This window comes from Acartia tonsa, chromosome 3, assembly GCF_053477335.1.
Source record: "Acartia tonsa isolate MP-2025a chromosome 3, ASM5347733v1, whole genome shotgun sequence".
Taxonomy (NCBI): Eukaryota; Metazoa; Arthropoda; class Copepoda; order Calanoida; family Acartiidae; genus Acartia; species Acartia tonsa.
This window is the reverse complement of record NC_137262.1, coordinates 288021-303602: the sequence shown is the minus strand read 5'-3', so window position 1 is coordinate 303602 and position 15582 is coordinate 288021. Positions and strand designations below refer to the sequence as shown.

The 15582-nt window shown below is 29.6% G+C and overlaps 1 protein-coding gene across 1 annotated transcript; it reads right to left on the bottom strand.

Moving 5' to 3' along the window:
• Positions 1 to 2160: 2160 nt before the first annotated feature.
• On the bottom strand, positions 2161 to 12924 carry LOC145315034 (uncharacterized). Its single transcript, XM_080155093.1, has 8 exons — positions 12861 to 12924; positions 12556 to 12676; positions 7732 to 7801; positions 5895 to 5970; positions 5356 to 5457; positions 3231 to 3297; positions 2635 to 2770; positions 2161 to 2467 (listed from the first exon to the last, which is right to left on the bottom strand). Exons 2-8 carry the CDS (start codon positions 12660 to 12662, stop codon positions 2231 to 2233), a joined length of 795 nt encoding a protein of 264 aa, XP_080011219.1. The 5' UTR covers positions 12663 to 12676; positions 12861 to 12924; the 3' UTR covers positions 2161 to 2230.
• Between the last annotated feature and the right edge of the window lie 2658 nt (positions 12925 to 15582).

Below are 15582 nucleotides of genomic sequence, written 5' to 3'. Positions count from 1 at the left end.
GAAGCTTTTTGTAGGATCAGGGAATATTTATAACTATTCTGGGGGAGGCTTCCTTCACCCTCCCGAAATAAAACGCCCCTGGAAAAAATACACTTGCAAAAAAGTTTTTCTTTTCTTTAAATACTGAATTTGAGGGGGACTTAACTTCCCCCCCCCCCCTTTTTTTTAAAGTGCGCAAAGAAAATCTGAACAAGCTTTATTTAGGGATGATCCTTTTCTGAAAAAAAATTATTTTTCTAGTATAGATTCTTCTATTTATAAGGCATGTTTAACCATTTAACAACACTCAACCACCCGTCAAAATTAGGATAAGTGTAAGCCGCTAGTCATATAAAGAGTAAGATTACACTTGCTTAATTAATTTTGCTACTCATTTTTTACTTTTAGATGAAATCAATGAACCAGTACCGTATCTGCCATAGAGAATTACCTTACAAGAGACATTCGACCAGACATATCAGGGCTAAAACTGGTGATAAACCATTTATATGAAATGGGAAAAAGTATTTTTAGGTATTAGTGCTTAAAAGATTTTATGCAGGAGAAAAAAATCATACTCTTGTGTTACATGTGAAAAGGCTTTCTCGCAACACACAAAATTTACTATACATATAAGAATTAATACAAATGAAAGGTCATACTCTTATAATATATGTTAAAAAAGCTTTCCCATACAAAGTTGAGAAGCAAAACTCTTGTGATTCTTGTCAAAAGAAGTATTCATAATTACACTTGTCATTTATGTATGAAAGCTTTCCATACTAATGGTGAGTTAAATGTTCAAAAAGTAGAGAAGCCATACTCTTGTGATACATGTGAAAAAAAATTTACAGACATTATGAATTTATTTAGACACATTGGGATCTTTACTTTTAAGAAGATTTACTCCTGTAAATTTTGCCAGAAAATTTAAAACTACACTTCTAATCTGACTTTACTTTTAGGTTTTGTTATTTTTTATTTTTTATCTCTCCTTCTTTTCTTTTTATGACATAGGCTCTTCAACTCACTTTGTCCCTGTGTTCATCCATGATTTATTGTACTTTGCTACTTATAGATATTGTCAACCGTGTTTAAAATCTAGAAATAAAAGTGTAAAACTTAGTCATTAGTCAAAAAAGAAGCTTTTCTATAATTAGTGTTGGTCTATAACAGATAGCTCGTATCATTAGTTTCACATGTTAAATTGTCCTATCTATCACAAACTTTGTATAATTATTCCTGAAATAGTTAGGTATGAATTAGGAAAAGTACGTCCTTATAAAAACTTTTTAATTATGTAATTATTCTATTCATCTTGTATTTGGAAATCATGATTCCTAAAACAACAGGGTAAAATATAATCTTTGAAATCAAGGCCTCAATGTTTGTCCTTAAACAATATCCTGTTTTTACGCAATTTTCCAACAATTTACATAATTTTAAGGTTATTATTCTGCTTTGCAGCTTTACTCTATCAGAGTTAATGTGCGTTTTTCCTGATTTTAAAGCTATGCTTTTATGAAAGTTGTCATTCAAAGTAAGCATGAATGAATTAGAAAAAAATCAAGATTCGGCATCCATAATTATAATGGAACCATATTTTTAGGTAATTATTGTTTGTCAACACAGATTTATTACCAAATTATTCTCCTTTAATTTCATGTGATTATCTAGAAAACCCAAGGACTTCATCCCCTTGGAATAGGATGTAATAATCTAACTCCGACTGGTGGATACTAGGTTCAGTAACATCCAACAGACAACCAACCCTTTGATTGCACGACCTTTGTTTGAGAATTCCCAACTGTGCATGGTAATGAGTTGCGTCTGTTCTAGGCATTCCCCCTACTCTAACTGTAAATTTTATGCACCTGACATAGCAGCAGTATAAAAATTTTGTTAAATGTCTTTATTTATGATGTGGTGTCTGGCTGATTCAAGCGGATGCACTATGTGTTGAGCCACGGACGCGAGTTCATCACAGATTTAATGTAGAGTAGCTTTACAACAATCTTTCTTTTCATTCAAATATGCAGTATTATTAGCAATATGTATATAAAAATTAATTTTTCAACAATTTTATTTCTACAAATTGACAAGTTTATACCAATATTAATTACATATCATTTAAAGTTCAATTTTCATTGAAGAAAAAGAATAAAGGACAATTACCTCTATAATTTGGAAGACTTAAAATTGGATATTCTTAGATTATATAATTTTTGCCCTTTAAGGGTTTTGTAAAGCACTATTCAAATATATAATCGTACAAAGTGTCAAAAAGTTTTGACATAAAACCAAGACTTTCATGGAAGAATCCTGTCTGCAGCTCCTCATTTCTTCTTTTAATATAATATTGTTCAGCATATTCTTGTAGAATTCTATTCTCCTCATTTCTTCTTTTTATATAATATTGTTCGGCATATTCTTGAAGAATTCTTTCTGATTTTCGTCTTATATCTGTCAAAACTTGTTCAGGATTTTTCTAAATTATTATTAATATAATTATTTGAATAAATTTAAACTCTGTGTATAAACAATCTATATCTATTCATTCACTATTTAAACAGCCTCAAAAATAAAATTTCTTAACCATCTAATGTTAAAACAAAAATACAGAAACAAATTCGAAGGATAAAGATTTAAACAAACCTGATAAAATTGTGATGTGAACCTTCTCCTGTTTGTTGCACTGCTAGTTTGAGAGCTATTCAGTAACAATCGACATCTTCTTCCACGTAAACACATACCAAAGCTCAACTTACAAACTTCTGGACATTGATTTTGTCTAAAAATTACATCAAAGTATCATGTATTTTAAAATTGAAATCAAAGATGACAATCATGGTGCCACATTCAACCTACTATTTCAACCTGTGCCCCCCCCCCCTTCTCCATCCTTTTTTCTGTTTTTAAAAAATACTTTTTTTTCTAGCTTCAACCATTCGGGCACTATCTAGTGCAGTACATGAATATCTCCAAAAACTTAAAATGCCTCTAACGGAAAAACGTATAGATTATGCCCACACAAAATTTTAAATAACTAAAGAAGGCCTACCAATAATCTGAAATAGTCTTTAATCAACAATGTAGAGTTATCTCCCAGTACACATAAATGCCAAACAATACTTATTTTAAGCCATCAAATTATAATAAAAAAATTGGAGAAAGGTTTATGTTATGCTCAGAAATTCAGGAATTATCTAAAGACTAGATGTAAATAAAGAATTTAATATAAAGTTTTTTACCTTGACAGGGAAAAATAACCAAGAAGGGCAGAAGTTGCAACTGCAAATGGCGGTACAATAGCACTCCCTAGCAACATTTCAAATTAATAATGTTAGTAATATGAAAAGACCTCCTAGAAACAATAATGTTTAGATACAGTTTATTTAGGAAAAACAATTATAGAGTAACTACGAAAAAGAAGAATAGCAAGCAGGTTGTATTGGAAAGGGGACAATAGTTACCATCCTCTTGTATTATGTGTTCTAAGACTTTAAAACAGTATAAGACATCTTATTTACTTTTATGAAGTACAATGTGAAACTGTTTAAAAAAGCTTGTAGATCAGTTATTATTATAATTTGCTATTTAGCTTCACAGAAGAATTTATAAAGGAAACAAACTTAATTCATGTTTTAATAACGTAGTAATTAGGTAATACAGATTTATTTTAAATTTGTAGTATTGACAAAAAAAATCCTCACTGTCTACAAAGGGTTGAATCTCAGAGGTAATTTGAAATTATAATATCCTATTTTATTGTGTCATACAATAAATAACTTCACTTTGGAGATTTAGATCATACTATTATCAGACTGTTTATAAAGAAATATTGCACCTTAATTATTCAGAAATTTGTAATGAAAGGTGGGCGAGAGATGGGCCATCTAAAGTTAATTGGATACTAATAAGAAAACTTGTTTTTTGCTTTGTTATTGTATTTGATATTAAATAAAAAAATATTGCTTATTTTATCAATTTCTAAGTAACTATACATTAGTATAAAGCAAGGATTATGTTAAAAGTCGGCTTAACTGTTAGGAAAAATACAGAACTATGTAAACAAGTTTAGTTTTAGCTATAGAAGGCAAAAAAGACAATTAACTGCACATTTTTATACTCTGGAAATTTATTCCCTAATCTTGGATATAGTAAAAATCGGTGGAAAAAGCTGTTTTTTAAGCCTGTTTTGCCCTAACTTTGAGATTATATAATGAGATAATCTGATGAGAATTTTTTTTGTGCAGTCGGTTTAATATTCTTAACATGATACTTCTCAACTAAATAGGTGTTAAAGGACGCCTGCAAGAAATACCACCCTTTAACTGCTGAAAGACTGCCACAAGTATACCCAATACCCAAAATTTAAAGGCTGCAGCTTCAATAACAAAAAAGTTCTAGGCATTTCAATGAAAATTTTAAAAAAATTTCCAATGCTCATAAAAGAAAAAAACAATATTAAATTATGTCGCCTAGACACAAAATTATAACCTTATCTTTGTCAGAAACTTAGATTGCCTGTAATTGATTACATTTTTATAATAAAACACCACATTTCGTAGTCAAAATCTATTTTAAAAATTCGATTTAAATTGCATTTGTAAACAAAAATCATAGCGGAAACAAAGGGGTAAACTAATACAAGCTCAGCTGTGATTGGTTGCTTAGCTGATTCAGCTTTCTGATTGGCTAAACTAAGTTAAACTTAATTTAAAAAAAAATGATTTTGACTATAAAAATGGGTATTTTTATTGTAAAAATATAATTAGTTACTGGCAATCTAAATTGATGACAAAAATAAGCTTATAATTTTGTTTCTAGACCACGTAGTTTAATTTCAAAATTTCTTACATTAGCATTAAAATTCTTTCAAAATTTTCATTGTACATAAAATGTCATTTTAAAATGCCTAGAACTTTTTGGTTATAGAAGCTGAAGGCTTCAAATTTGGGGTATTGAGTCTACTTGTGGCAGTCTTTCAGCAGTTAAAGCGTGGTATTTCTTGCAGGCTTCCTTTAAGTGCAAATACAAGATTATCTTTTTGAATAAAATGTTTCCTTATATAATTCATAAATGGATAACATTGCAAAGAAATAGCAAAAAAAATTTCAGAAGATGAAAGATTTTACCTGCAGTGGTTGTAATGCCTTTTTCTTTACAGTTCTAAATTGTACCCCATTAAATAAATTCCCTGCCTACTTTAAGTATTCTAATGCTGTTTTAAAGTATTAGAACACATAACTTTACAGATTCTTAGAAATTTGACACTTCCAAATCCTACTAAAAATCTTTTTATATAAACGCACAATGTAAATTGCCCTTAAAAATGTTGGAATGAAAATTTTCATAAGCTCAATCCTAAACTACCTGCTAAGGATAGTGCAGTCAAACCAGCAACTGCTCCAATGCCCACTTGAACTTCTCTGACTCCAGGGCAATCATTGCGACAGGTACCTATTCCTCCAGTCACTGAGAATTTATATATTTGATTATAATATCATATATATATATCTATAATACAACGTAGCTTTATGTCTGTCCATCTGTCTGTCTGTCCGTCCCTTAAGATCTCGGTAACCACTGAACTGATCGGATTCTACTCTTCAGGAATATACCTACTGGTCTTGTGGTGGTTTTAGGCTATTTTCTTGGGGGGTGGGACACCCCCAACCCCTCCAAAGACAAAAAAATTCCCCCTCCATTTTTTTTATGCAGATGATGAAGATGATGCAGATCCTCAATATTTTTTTTTTGTTCCTATACCTAGTTAATTCAGTATTGTTCTATAATAGTTTTCTTTGATCTTTTATCAATGGTAAGAGGGAAAGGCTTTATGTCACACTTAAACAACAGGGAGCATGACAGAGTCTGCTTGATTTCTAAAATTGTATAGATCAAATTTTTACCTGTTTGACAGTAAAATGAATGGTCCGAGTGTCCTTCTTCGTCATAATGCCAACATCCAGATAAATTAAATAATTCCTAAAAATCATTCATTTAAGAGGTAAGCAGGTCCTCTAGAAAGTCTTGATCTCTTGCTTTCTATTACTTCAATATATTCCCTCTACCTTACTTTACTATACCAGGTAATAAAACCAGGTTAAAAATCTTTGTTTATATAAAAAATAAGAAGGTAAGGTGAATTTACTTTAAGTAATTCCTATTTTGGGGTGGAAATCATAAAATATTTGTTAACCCTTAACGGTTTTTTCTATCTCATTTTCTGTGTGTGAAAGATAAAGAGCCCAAACTGCGTGACTTTTTAAGTTTGGGTATGACACATAACTGAGAGTTGGAATTTTTTTAATATCTCCATCCTGGCGGGCACAGGATGCCAGCAAACCTGGCAGGGTCATCCAGGTAAAGAGCAAAAATATTTTTTTGACTTAACAAAGCATTTTTTCTTACCAAAATACTAAAATATCCTCTAGTAGTACATCCTCTTATTAAATACAAGTGTTCAAGTCAATTTCAGGTTCCAGGTATGATCCTGCAGGTCCTGATCCTCCAGGTGTTCAGAAATATTTAAAAGGCTCCTGTGGTCGCCATTTTTGACTCAGAGACTTCAAATTTTAAACTTAAGCTTTTCTTACATGTCTACATAACGTATTAAAATTTCATAAAGATCCGTCGCCCTTTTCCTGCCGACTGCGGCGGCTGGCAGCTGCCAATTACAGCTGCGGCCTATGAAATTTGTATTTTGATATTTCTAATATAAAATTTACATATATTGCATAAACATTTACATATTTACATAAACATTTTCTGCATAAACAATTTTTTTCTAGCTTCAAAAATAAGAAAATTAGAGCCATTTGAAATTTTTAAGTTTCCGTTTTTTCTCTACCAATTTTTTCTCTATATTTTTACATTAAGGAAAATAGAATAAATTGGGGGAAAAAATGTACAAAGTTATTTATCCAGAAACCATATAAAATGGCGCGGATTTGCATAAAGAAAATTCTCGTTTTTTTTAAACCCCCAAAATTTTTTACAGGGAAAAGACAATAAAATTATTCAATGAAGAAATTGTCCAAAATTCTTTTTATTTACCCATCCAGGTTGTTTCTTTTAACAAAAATGCAGATTTTATAGCTCAACGATATTCTTAAACTAATGTATTTTACTTTCATAAATATTTTTTATTTGTTATACCCACTCAAGGGCATAGTAGAATGTACAAATGAAAAGAAAGGAAGAAATAAGCAATTAATATTAAAAGTGTTTCCGCTGTTGTAAAAATTACCTAATCTACTATAAAAAATAATTTTTAAAATCCCCAAAAAAACTTACTTGGGGGCCTAATTAAAATTTGGGCCCTGCAGTCTTGTTCTAAATGTGGCAAAGTATATTTTTGACCCCTCATTCAAAAATACTTTAAAAACAGTTTAATCTGAACCCTTATCAAAGTGATCACAAAGCAATTTTAAAAAATTTATATACATTTATTAATTAGTAATTTTAACTTAAGGACTACAGACATATGACATATGACAGGATGCTGACCTCTGTAGTATCCTTAATTGATTAGGCTTGGTCAGACGATTTTAATACTGTAAAAGACAATCTTCTAAATATTTTATACCTCTAAGCTATGGCCAATGTTAGTTAGTTTGAAAAAGTTTGACATACAGAAAGACAAATATCTTACATGTCCCAAGGCTTATGCAATTATGAGCAAGCACTAACAAAAATTAAATTTGTAGAAAAACTGTATCCCTTTTTCCCAAAGGCATAAAATACCTGTGATTTGGTTAAGTTACATTCCTCTAAACGAGCAAATTCAACAAACGCCATGCAAGTAGATTCAGTCCTAAATAATTTTTTTATTAGTATGCTCCCAAAATAGAAGGAAAGAACTTAGGATAATTTATATATATTACTGCAGTAAACATAATGATGAGTTTAATTTATATTTCTTCTCCAAAATACTTTACAGTGTCAAAAGTCAACTCTTTGACATTTTTAGATAATTGTTTAAAATAATTTATGGAAAATGTGAAATGAGTTTTATGTATTTAATGCATGAAATAGAAGTTTTGCAAATGGCAAATAATAAATAATTTCTTTAATTGCAGAATTGTACAAACTGATTTACACCCTGTTGGACCATCAACAAGCAGTGTAAAAGCAAAATGGTCGTGATAGGAGGAACAAATTAATTTTGTGTGAGTTAATATCTAAAGTTATGTTTTTTGTTAACTTTTGTTGCTGGAATTTCTTTAATAATTTAAACAATTTTCTGTCCACTGATGTTTTTTTTATGTGTACACTAGTGACGAATCGGCCTCAGGCCGCCTTAGGGTCCAAGTTATTAGGAAAAGAAGACAGAGGGACATTTCAAATTATAGAGTAGCTTCTCTACTAAAAAATATTTTAGCGGAAAATCTTGCATGAACTTTATATTTCTGTCTGGTACACAATCAGAATTATAATTTAATTAAAAATAAAAATAGAAATCAAATTTGTATGTGAGGATTTTGCTGACTAAAAAGCATCATATATTCAATTAACTTTGTCAGTCAGTCCGTCCATTATGTTAAAGTTTTAGCATTTAGATTTTATGGTATTTGAGATGTATGTTTAAAGTTTACTGTATATGTATATTTCTATTGACATTTAATGTTTTAACCATGCACATTGACCCTCTACCTTATTAGATTTTTATTAACTTCAAAAGTTTATTTGTACTCTAATTTTAATGTCTGTCTGTCTGTCTGTTTGTAGGAAATTGTAAAGGAGTAAACGTGAATTTCTCTTCAGTTATTAAAGATCAATGGCTGGAATTTAAAAAAAAATCATCCCCATACTAATGAACATCCAGTTTATAACTTTTTTGTCTGTCCGTCTGTTGGAATGCTTTGATATGCATCTACTATCAAAGATATTGTATAAATTCTATTGTAAAGATCCCCATGTTTATTAGCTTTACTAAGGTCATATAATTGATGTTCAGCTTCAAAATTTCTTAGAAATTCTATATGTTCTTTAATTAATTTATTATCAAGAGAAATGGCACATCAAGGGTAAACCTCAGTGGGTCAGGGCCCCCTGCAGGAGTTAGGCTAATGGGAAAAACCCTTCTAATTTACAATTTATTTCTGAAATATGGAAGTGTATTTTCAAGGCTCGATATGCACTTGATATGAGAAAGCACCCATTTACTCTATTTCTCAATTGGCCCGTCAGTCTGTCTGCAATGCTCTTGAGGCCACATATTATACAGAGAAATGTGTTTTTCCACGTTTTTTATGCTGTCGGCCTGTCAATATAGCTTTTAGCATTTACAGGGAAGACTTCATTACCTAAACTTCTATTCAAGTTTTGTATGATTTACAACATACAACAATAAATAACTAATACAAATATTTTTATTTGTAAATACATTGCCAATTTGATTTCAATGTCTTAATATCTAATAACTACTGAACTGATTGGGTTCCTATTTTATATTAACTTAACATAGGTCCTGTGATGGTTTTAGGCCATTTAATTTTCAGATTTAAAATGATCAAGAATTTATTTTTCAAAATGCATTTTCGTTTATCTTTTCTTAGTTTTTAAGTAATTTCCATAGAATAATGCCTTAAAAGTTCAATTAAGTTAGAAAAAAATCAGTTTAAAATGCCGAGGTTATTTCCACATAAAGTTCACATTAAAATCTTTGCAACAATTAAACTATAAGAAAATAAGCCATTTCTTCGCTCACAGACAAAAACAAAAAAATCAATACTTAGGAAATATTTTTGTAGTACATGTCTATTAATATTTGTCTTTGAACTTTCTTTAAAATGTAATGAAAAAGTTTGGTTTATTTTATAAAATCATTAACTAAATTTCGGTATATTTGAGCCGGTATAAAGACAATAGAAAAATTGTTTAAATCTATAGAAAGAATGATATTTAAGAATTAAATTGTTTTAAAAGTAAAAATTTATTATATTTGCTATATACTTCAGCAAAAAATTCAATCATTTTATTAAAGTTTTACCATAAAAATAAATATTATTTTTTTTATTCCAAAATGAATAGTTATTGTAATTCGTCACACACACACACACACACGCACACACAGACTATCGTAGTATAACACTAACACACACACACACTTAACGCACCCACCCGCACACCCATTGCTACCTAATTAACCAGGGAACTAGAGGCATAAGACAATGGCCGATAAATTAATGGATATTCACAATGAAAATATACACAAAATTACCCATTTTGTAAACAATATTTAGTGGTTTAAACATTTGGACACTCAAAGTAATAAACCAACCAATTAAAATTCTATGAAAGACCCCAAAGTTAATTAGCCAACTAACAAAATGTCATTAACTTTGGGAACTAATGTAATAAAAATCCAAATATCCATTTCCTCCCTGCATACAATTACTTACTGAAGGGTGAGTTTTAAATGAAAAGATTTTATAAAGTTGTAAGCTTTTTTTATCTGTAGAGAAGGATCTCGCTAACCGCTGAAACGATATGGTTCAATTTTACAATGAAGCTTCTTATAGTTTTTGGGTAAGGTTTTAGGCTATTTTATTTTTATTAAAAAAGTCGTTCGTTGGTTTTAAGCTATTTTTCTGCCCTTTTATATCCCTTTGAATATCCTTAGATACTAGAGACGCAGTTGCTTGTGGATTAAATAGAAATTAGAAAATATATATTTAGATTAGAATGACTTTTTATAGATTTGAATGAGAGAGAGAGAGAGAGAGAGAGAGAGGAGAGAGAGAGAGAGAGAGAGAGAGAGAGAGAGAGAGAGAGAGAGAGAGGGAGAGAGAGAGGGAGATAGAGAGGAGAGAGAGAGAGAGAGAGAGAGAGAGAGAGGTAATAAAATGTCGTGCCGGTAAAAAACATTTTATTTTTCGAACTTCGACTATTTTTCTTTTTTACATTTTTTATCATTAAAATGATAATCATGTTGTGTTACTTTTAAATGACATTTAAAAAAATACACAATGCTTTATCTATTTTGAATACAATTCCCTATAAATCACTGGGATTGTTCGTATTTAATGCATTTATTATTCAGTTTTCATAATAATGATAGGCGCGGTATTGTTCTGTTTAGAAAATTTGAAAATTCTTTTTCATCTAATTAAATATTTATAATTTTTTTAGGCAATATTTTTAAAGATTTATCTTCAATTGTCAGTTATCTACCTATATATATATAAGGTTATTTGCAAATTCACAGCCACTTTAAGTCTTGGGATGGGTTTAAGAATTTTTCTAGTCTGTAGATAAAAATAAAAGTTCTTTTTTTGTCTGAAGGTTAAGATCTCAATAACTACTGAAGCGATTGGGTTCTCTATTTTAGGCAAGCTTCAAAAAGGTCCCATGACAGTATTAGGCTATTTCAATTTCAGATGGTTTTAAGCTATTTTTTTCTAGCCTGTTTCTGTTTCTTTTATTACAGAGCCCCTTCATGCTGGGTACGCATCCGCTAGTTTAGAATATTCTATGCATTTTTTTATTTAGAATAGAAAGAGATAGAATTATGGATCTTGTTAAAATTTCCCTGACAATTCATATGCATTTTTTTTTGGGGGGGGGGGAAGGGGAAATGTTAGAATATAAATATATCAACTTACACATAAAGATTACTTCAAGTTCAACTACTTACGTTAGAATTTCTGTCCGGCTGATTTTAGTTATTTATTTTATAATTAAAGCCTTTGATACTATGAACGTATTAACATTCTACCTTAGCGTTTTCCTATTTTTTTAACCTCTCTCTCACTTGCTTTTTCTTCCATTTTTCTTTTGATTTCTTTATTTAATCTTCAGATAGGTATTTATAATAATGCTTTTTTCATTCTTTCAAAAATGCAATTTGAGTTACGAAATTTATTTTCCAATATATATTTTTTTATTTAACCCTCATGAAAGGGTTAAAATGTTTTTAATTTTTGTTTTTAAAACTGGTTTCCATTGCCTTTCAGCAAAACTCTTAAAATAGATTTATTGCTCATTGTCCCATCTCTGTATACCTGTTTTCTTCTAGCCCAAAATTTTAACATCGCCCACTCCCTCACCTCCCTTTTATTTGTTGGATAACCAGCTAGAAAGTGTACTTTTATGTGATAACAATGTATACATGTTGTAACTTGACTAATGTTATTAAGTTTTCAATCAATTACTAGAATGTTTAAATTTTCCATGATATTTTAATAATCTATTTTGGAAACCATCTATATGAAAACAAAGGAATTTTAGTGGATTACCTTGTTTGTCAATTTTGTGATGGATTGATTCTCATTAATTTATTGGTTCAAAATTTGATTTATTTCTAAGTTTTATAATTACTTCTTTTTGGATAGTAATCTGATTATAAGAACAAATGTACCACTGATGTTATATATGTAAAAATAGAATCTCTGATCAATAATCAACAGCATATTTCATTTGAATATCAATTATATAAATTGTGGCTGTGTTATCAAGTCCAAGGCCTATGGCATCTCATCTTCTTAATCTGTTGGTTTAAGGTATTCAAAATTTTTAAAAATCTTATAAAGCACTGAGAAAGATGTTTAGCAAAAATAACATTACCTTAAATTTTTTCTGTCTGTTTCAGTTCTTTCATGACAAGAATCTGGTAAATTATTATCATAACCATCTGGCATTTTCATATTATATTTGGAGGCGATCCATGACATGAAACATCGAGCATCTACACATCAAAGGTTAGATTTACACCTTTTAAAAAATACCTTTTGTCACTGTGGACATTAAAAATAAATAAAATAAATGTTTTGCAAACAAAACAGACCAAGACAAAAAAGTATAACAAATATAAATTAAGCATTAATATAGTGTTTACTTATTTAATGTATGAGCTGAAGGAAAGATATTACCTGTAATAAATGAAGGATTGATTGACTCTCTGATATAAAGAGGTGGTGAGCCATAAGTATTTTGCCCACCAAAAAATTGAACTTGACACCCCCTCAAACAGTTTATGATATAAATAATGTGATTTATACTTGTATACATTTTGCATTACTTACTGGGGGATACTTACTAGTTGAATTCTGGTAGATCTTTAAAGGGAGTGTGAATGTAAAAATGTCTCATCATATTATCAAATCTTAACATTTTCTAAGCATCTTTTACTATACTCAGAGTTGGTAAATCTATGCACAAAAAAATCAAAATCAATTATTTCTCAAACATGAACTGTGGGAATGACAAATTATTACAAATTTTCCAAGTTGTACGGATCAAATTAAAAAAATGCAACTAAAATATATAATTGTAAAAGTTTAATGAATTTTAAAAATTCCAAAGGGTGTTTATACATTCGCGCGAAAGATCACTTTTGCATTAAAAATACTTGTCAATTCAATTTTAATACAGCTAAGATAACTAAAACGTTTTTATGCATATATAATTAAATTTTATAATTACCATATTTAAACTTTGTGTATAAATTTGTTTAGGCGTTTTGTAAGAAAACTTATTTTATTCCATTTTGTGAGATAGATTAGTTTTCTGCAGTTACCCCCAACAAGGACTCCCACATTATATCTTTATATCTGCACAAAAAAAATGTTTCAAACTCGTTTTTTTAAACTCTTATTAAATAACTATTTACAAGAATGTAAGACTTTTCAAAATTTTTAAAACTACAGTTTATAATTTTTAATTCATACTTCTAACAACTCTGACTTTATTGATCAATCAAAAACGTTCTATTAACAAAAATATCAATGATTTATGACTTGATTTTTTGGTATTTTGGGAGGGAAAACTGAAAAAACAGGGATGTATTGACAAGCAAAAGGGCTTTAATTGAAATATCATATGAATTTATTTCGTGGTATATAACTTATAATTATTATTGCAAATCTAAGTATATAGTTTGTTTATGTATGATGCTACTTAATAATCCCTCGCTTGTAGGTCGTTAACCTGAGCTTGCGGCCGGTCAAAGCCTTCAACCAATCACAAATAGTGTCATTCTCACATATGTTTATCACGCCTATATGCGAAATTGTTTCCTTCACTTTTCTTCCCCCGCAATTGAGCTTCCCCAAAAAGCACAACAAAGTAGCGTCTATTTTTGAATGTGGCAGGCCTTGGATTCTCCCTTCTTTTGCCCAGTTCACAAACAACTTTTAGAGGTCGACCGATTTATTCTGTAGGTCAACCTAAACAATTACAACTAACAAATGCCTTTATAAAATCGGTCAACCCAAAGCTTCTTTAGGTCGACCTAAAATTTCCAGAGGTCAACCTATGTATTTTGTGAACTAGGCTTTTGTCTTTTTGTTCTAACTATAAATTGAAAATTGAAAAGCTTCACTTTTATTTTGGCTTTGAGACTATGAATGTCTATTGTTATAAAATATTTGTTGTATTAAATGCATTTGCCTTTAGCGAATGAAAACATAGTCTTTTTTGGATAAAAGCTTACTTGTTTTATCTCATATATTTTAGTGAATTAATATTTGATCATAATGATAATTTAAATTAATTTTTGTGTTGTGTAGACATATACACATATACATATGTAGCCAATCAGGTAAATCTGAATGTTATGATTTATTAAAATGTTTCTAGGGTTATTTAACTTGTCATACATAGTTTAAACAATTTACTTACTGCTAAGTATTTTATTTTATGACATAAAATTGCAAGTTCATGTTTTAATAACGTAGTAATTAGGTAATCAAGATTTATTTTAAATTTGTATTATTGACAAAAAATACCTCACTGTCTACAAAGTGTTGAATCTCAGAGGTTATTTGAAATATTGCAACTTTATTATTTACAGAAGGTGTCTTAACTTTAATTTTTATAGCTAGATGGTGATTTAGTAAGTAGTAGATGTCAAATTTTCCATATAATTTAGATATGCAATTGTTTTTTTGTAGACCTCTCATTTTTAAAGTAATTTAAGTTTTTTTGAAAAAAAAATACGATTTTAAGAACAAAAATAGTAAGATTTAATTTGACACCTTACTTTTTGAATTCTGTGAGGAAATTATTGAAAAAATTGATTTTTTTAAGGGGGGGATAATTAACTTTTGGGGGGGGGGGGGAAATGGCGTGCGAAGCGCGGCACAAAACTTTAAAATTTGATTACCCCCCCAAAATTTACCCCCAGTGTAAAATCTTGGGGGAGGGGGGAATTTAAATGTGATTAAATATTTAGTATTAAAAATGCGCACAAAGCGCAAAAAAAATTTTTTGTTAGAGATTTTTTATTTTGGGGGGGGTATTTACCCCCCCAAAATTGTTTTATTATACTACATACTGTAATCACCGACTAGCTATAAAAATAAAAGTTAATTAATTAAAGGTAGGCGATAGATGGGCAAACTGAAATTACTTGTATTCTTATAAGAAAACCTGTTTTTGGCTTTGTTATTGTATTTGATATTAAATAAAAATATTGCTTATTTGAAAAATTTTTAAGTAATTATACATTGGTTTAAAGCAAAGATTAAGTTAAAAGTTGGCTTAACCGATAGGAAAAATAGAGAACTATGTCAAAAAAGACAATTAACTGCACATTTATATACTCTGGAAATTTTTTCCCTAATCTTTGATATAGAAAAAATTGGCTGAAAA